Source organism: Mirounga leonina, unplaced genomic scaffold (assembly GCF_011800145.1).
Source record: "Mirounga leonina isolate KUSES-001 unplaced genomic scaffold, KU_Mleo_1.0 Mir_100632, whole genome shotgun sequence".
NCBI lineage: Eukaryota > Metazoa > Chordata > Mammalia > Carnivora > Phocidae > Mirounga > Mirounga leonina.
The window spans coordinates 1-4,896 of record NW_023269977.1 but is presented as its reverse complement, the minus strand read 5'-3'; the positions used below and the strand labels follow the sequence as shown (position 1 = coordinate 4,896).

Below are 4,896 nucleotides of genomic sequence, written 5' to 3'. Positions count from 1 at the left end.
TCCCAAATATAAATTTATTGTGGGGAGCATTTTGTGGTGTATATGGTTGTCCAATTACTATGCCATACATCTGAAACTAATATTATTATACTACATACTATTTGTCAACCACACTTCAATTTAAAAATGATATAGCACTGTATGTTAATTACACTGGAATTATAATAACAAAAACAGAAAAAACTGAAAAAAGAATGAAATGAAAAAAAAATAGTTAACAGACTCAGGAAAACAGTTCCTTCACCAAGAATCAAAGAAATTAAAACTAAGTCAAAGAGATACTATTTTGGCTATCATATCAGTTATAATTAAGGGGAAAATGTGAACATCAAAATATGGAGAGGATGGGGTGCCTGGGTGGCTCAGTTGGTTAAGCGACTGCCTTCAGCTCAGGTCATGGTCCCGGGGTCCTGGGATCGAGTCCCGCATCGGGCTCCCTGCTCTGCGGGGAGCCTGCTTCTCCCTCTCCCACTCCCCCTGCTTGTGTTCCCTCTCTCGCTGTGTCTCTCTCTGTCAAATAAATAAATAAAATCTTTAAAAAAAAATATGGAGAGGATGTAGTCTAATGGGCACTCTCATTTGAGCATCTTGGCAGAATGGATAAAGGGCCCTAAAAAGGTACTACTTCAATATTCTACTTTTGAAAATATTAAATGTAAGAGACTATGAATATATGAAAATCATCTCTTTTTTTTGCATTTGCAAATTTATTTGCATCATTATTTGTTTTTTTTAATTTTACTTTATTATGTTAGTCACCATACAATACATCATTGGTTTTTGATGTAGTGATCCACGATTCATTGTTTTCGTATAACACCCAGTGCGCCATGCAGTACGTGCCCTCCTTATTACCCATCACCAGGCTAACCCATCTCCCCACCCCCCTCCCCTCTAAAACCCTCAGTTTGTTTCTCAGAGTCCATAGTCTCTCATGGTTCATCTCTCCTTCCAATTCCCCCCCCTTCATTTTTCCCTTCCTTCTCCTAATGTCCTCCATGCTATTCCTTATGTTCCACAAATAAGTGAAACCATATGGTAATTGACTTTCTCTGCTTGACTTATTTTACTTAGCATAATCTCCTCCAGTCCCATCCATGTTGATGTAAAAGGTGGGTATTTTTTTTTTAAGATTTTATTTATTCATTTGAGAGAGAGAGAATGAGAGACAGAGAGCATGAGAAGGAGGAAGGTCAGAGGGAGAAGCAGACTCCCTGCCGAGCGGGGAGCCCGATGCAGGACTCGATCCCGGGACTCCAGGATCATGACCTGAGCTGAAGGCAGTCGCTTAACCAACTGAGCCACCCAGGCACCCTAAAAGTTGGGTATTCATCCTTTCTGACTGCATCATTATTTGTAATAGTGAAAGCTTCGGAACCCCCTAATCATCCAACCATGGTGAAACGCCATATACATCATGGACATTTTTTGTGATGTAATCTCAGACAGCCAAATGTTCAGGAAGAGATAATAATATGGAGACAACTCATGTTATAAGATTAAGCAAAAAAAGTATATATAATTGTACCAGCAGTGTTTTCTCGACATAGTAAGACAAAAAGTCATTAGAAAAAGATAAGTGGGAAATACTGTAAAGTATTATCAATAATTTTCTTTATAAGGAGGGATAGTGCATGTTTTCTTTTTTCCTATTTGTCTATGTTTTACAAATTTACTATAATGAGCATGTATTATTCTGCAGTTGAGACAAATGAAATAACCCAGAGTTTAAAAACCAAAGAATCAAGGACTTGTCCATAACTAATAATCCCTCTTTGTCACAATCTAAGATCTGATCCCTGTAGTGTGTTTTAGGGCTGGTCTTCTGAACTCTCTGTGCCTAGTTTTTCCCCTAGAATTCTTCTTGTTCTCTCAGTCCCAGCAAAGACTGTGTCTTCTTGGTTCAGCCTTCTCTGTGTGTAGGTTAGCCCCTCTCAGTGAGTTGCTTCCAAAGCTGGGCTTGGAAATGGTCCCTGAAACTCGGAGCACTTGACCCTTCCACCTCTTGTGAGCATTGCTTATAGGTGAGGGGGACCCGTTAGTCATAGACCGAGCTGATACCTGGCTTCATCCCAGAACCCGAGTTCTGTCTGATGTTCTTTTGGAGATTCCCACTTTGTGGTTTGAATCTGCTGGGACACTTATACCTACTAATCAAGTCACCCTGTAGGGATTGCTGGCCATTGCTGGCCATTCCTTCTTCCATGTTGAGCTGTATCCTTGGCCAGTTGATCTTATTCTACTTCTGTGCAGTCAGGCATTCTCTATTTATTGAACCTGCTCGTGATGCCGAGCATCCATCCTACCTTGAGCTTGAGTTTTCAAAATTGCAGTGGAGAAGTGCAGGGAGAAGGCATTTCAGAGAGCCTGAGCTTCCAGTCTGGGGTAGGACCCTTTACAGAATAGAGCATCTTCTCCAGCCTGAGAGCCTCCACAGAGCCCCCTTTATGTCCCTGTTTCTCAGGCTATAGATAAAGGGGTTCAGCATAGGGGTGACCATCGTATATACCACAGATGCCGCCATTCCAGTGTCTGCTGAGTAGGAGGATGAGGGCTGGAAATACACCAGAAAAAGCGTCCCATAGAAGAGAGTGACCGCTGTCAGGTGAGAGCCACAGGTCGAGAAGACTTTGTGCTTCCCCTCAGCCGAGGGGACCCTGAGGATGGTGTGCATGATGTGGGTGTAAGAGACCAGGACACAGGTGAGAGGGACCACGCCCGAGAGGGCTGCGTCAGCAAACATCATGACCTGCAAGAGCTGGGTGTCTGAGCAGGCAAGTTTGAGGAGAGGGAGAAGGTCACAGAAAAAGTGTGGGATGGAATGGGAGGCACAGAAGGAGAACTGAGACATGAGGAGGGTGAGGGAGAAGGCCAGGGGGTGGGCGCAGAGCCAGGATGCGGCGACCAGCAGCAGGCAGCGTTGGGGACACATGATCGTGGTGTAGTGGAGAGGAAGACAGATGGCCACGTAGCGGTCATATGCCATCACGGCCAGCAGGAAGTCGTCCAGCAGGGCCAGTGCTATGAAGAAGTACATCTGCACGAGGCACCCAGTGTGGGAGATGGTGTGGTGTTGTGTGAGGATGTTCACCAGCACCTTGGGGACAATGGTGCAGGAGAAGCAGGTATCGATGAGGGACAGGTTGGCCAGGAAGAAGTACATGGGGGTGTGGAGGTGCTGGTCAGCAACTATGGCCAGGATGACGAGCAGGTTCCCCAACACGGTCACCAGGTACATGACCAGGAAGAGGCCAAACAGGAGAGGCAGCTGCTCTGGGTGTTCAGAAAAGCCCAGGAGCAGGAAGTCAGCGATGCTGGTGTGGTTTCTGATTGCCTTAAAGTAGAGAAATTGGAGGAGAATTTTGCTTAAGTAAAGGTAGTCTCTGAATAGTAGAGACTGCAAGGGCTTTGGTCTGTTTTTCTCTATTCCTTGGAAAAGTCACTGAGATTGACTAGCAATTGAAACTGTGGGTTTGTAAACATGTGGACTGTGATAATGAGGCATCAGGGTGAGCTGTAGTTTGGGTTCTAGATTCCTGTCATGTAGCAAGGTTTTGGCATGGATTGTCTGAGTGACACTGACCTGGGATTCACCTGAAAGGACTTCTTCAAATTTAGTTCCCTTTCTAAAAGACTTAGAACAGCAGGTTTAGTCTCCTCTCTTTTGGAGCTCATACATCTACTAGGATTTCATGGGCACCGCAGGGTGCCTGTGTGTATGCGTGTGAGTGTGTGAGTGCATCCTGAGGGAGATGGAGGAGGAGAAGTTTTTCCAGAGAGGAGCCAGTGCAGACCAGGGGTCTCTAGGTGTAGTGGGGTTTCTGGTGCTCTTTGCCTTAGAGGACCACTCCACTGAGTCAGTGTGGACATGAGAATGTTGGAAACTGAGATGTGTTCTATCATTAAGGGCACATCATTTTCGTTGTCATCATCAAACTCACCACCAACATCTTTTTATTTTCTGGGCTTTGGCGTCCTGGAGACATGATGGGAAGCTTCTCTCTGCTTCTTTTCTCGGTCTGACCTTGGTCAGCTACTTAACTCTGAATGTGTGTTTCCTCATTTGGACCATGAGCAGCACCTTCATGGAGTCATGGGCGTTATGACTGATACAACACGGATGGAGGGCCGGCTACTCTCAAGGGTGATGACGCTCCTGTCATTGTTGGTTACAGTTGCTGAAATGTGAAGCAGGGACACACGATACAGTGGAAAAACATCAGATGCCCTGCTTTACAGCTCTATTCCTCACATGCCTTTTAAACTCAGGGACAGGTTTTCTCCCTTTCTCCCTGTATTTTTTCTTCTCTGTAAGATACAGATACTAGCCTTACCTGATAGGTGTATTGAAGGGACCAAAGGCTGGAAACTCTTGAAGTTTCTTTATCAACCATGATGTGCAATCAAGATGAGAAATTCCCATGATCCTGTTTGATGGTGTGGAGAAGCAAAGGTGGTGATGATGAATGGTCAGTGGCTTCATGTCATGTTTGTTTAGGGTTGTCATAAAAACATAATATAGCTTTGGGAGTCAGACAGAATCTCCCCACTCTTTACTTGTTTTTTTTTTTTTTAAGATTTATTTATTTTAAATGCAATATATGTTAAGAAAAAAAAAGAAGAAGAAGGTAGCGGGAGGGGAAGAATGAAGCGGGGGAAATCGGAGGGGTAGACGAACCATGAGAGACGATGGACTCTGAAAAACAAACAGGGTTCTAGAGGGGAGGGGGTGGGAGGATGGGTTAGCCTGGTGGTGGGTATTGAGGAGGGCACATTCTGCATGGAGCACTGGGTGTTATGCACAAACAATGAATCATGGAACACTTCATCTAAAACTAATGATGTAATGTATGGGGATTAACATAAGAATAAAAAAAAGGTTATAGTAAAAAAAAA

At 44.4% G+C, this 4,896-nt stretch overlaps 1 protein-coding gene across 1 annotated transcript; it reads right to left on the bottom strand.

The window, feature by feature from the left end:
* Positions 1-2,020: 2,020 nt before the first annotated feature.
* Positions 2,021-4,394, bottom strand: LOC118019329 (olfactory receptor 1G1-like). Its single transcript, XM_035018797.1, has 2 exons — positions 4,335-4,394; positions 2,021-3,334 (listed from the first exon to the last, which is right to left on the bottom strand). The coding sequence occupies exons 1-2, from the start codon at positions 4,392-4,394 to the stop codon at positions 2,396-2,398; spliced, it is 999 nt and encodes a 332-aa protein (XP_034874688.1). The 3' UTR covers positions 2,021-2,395.
* Between the last annotated feature and the right edge of the window lie 502 nt (positions 4,395-4,896).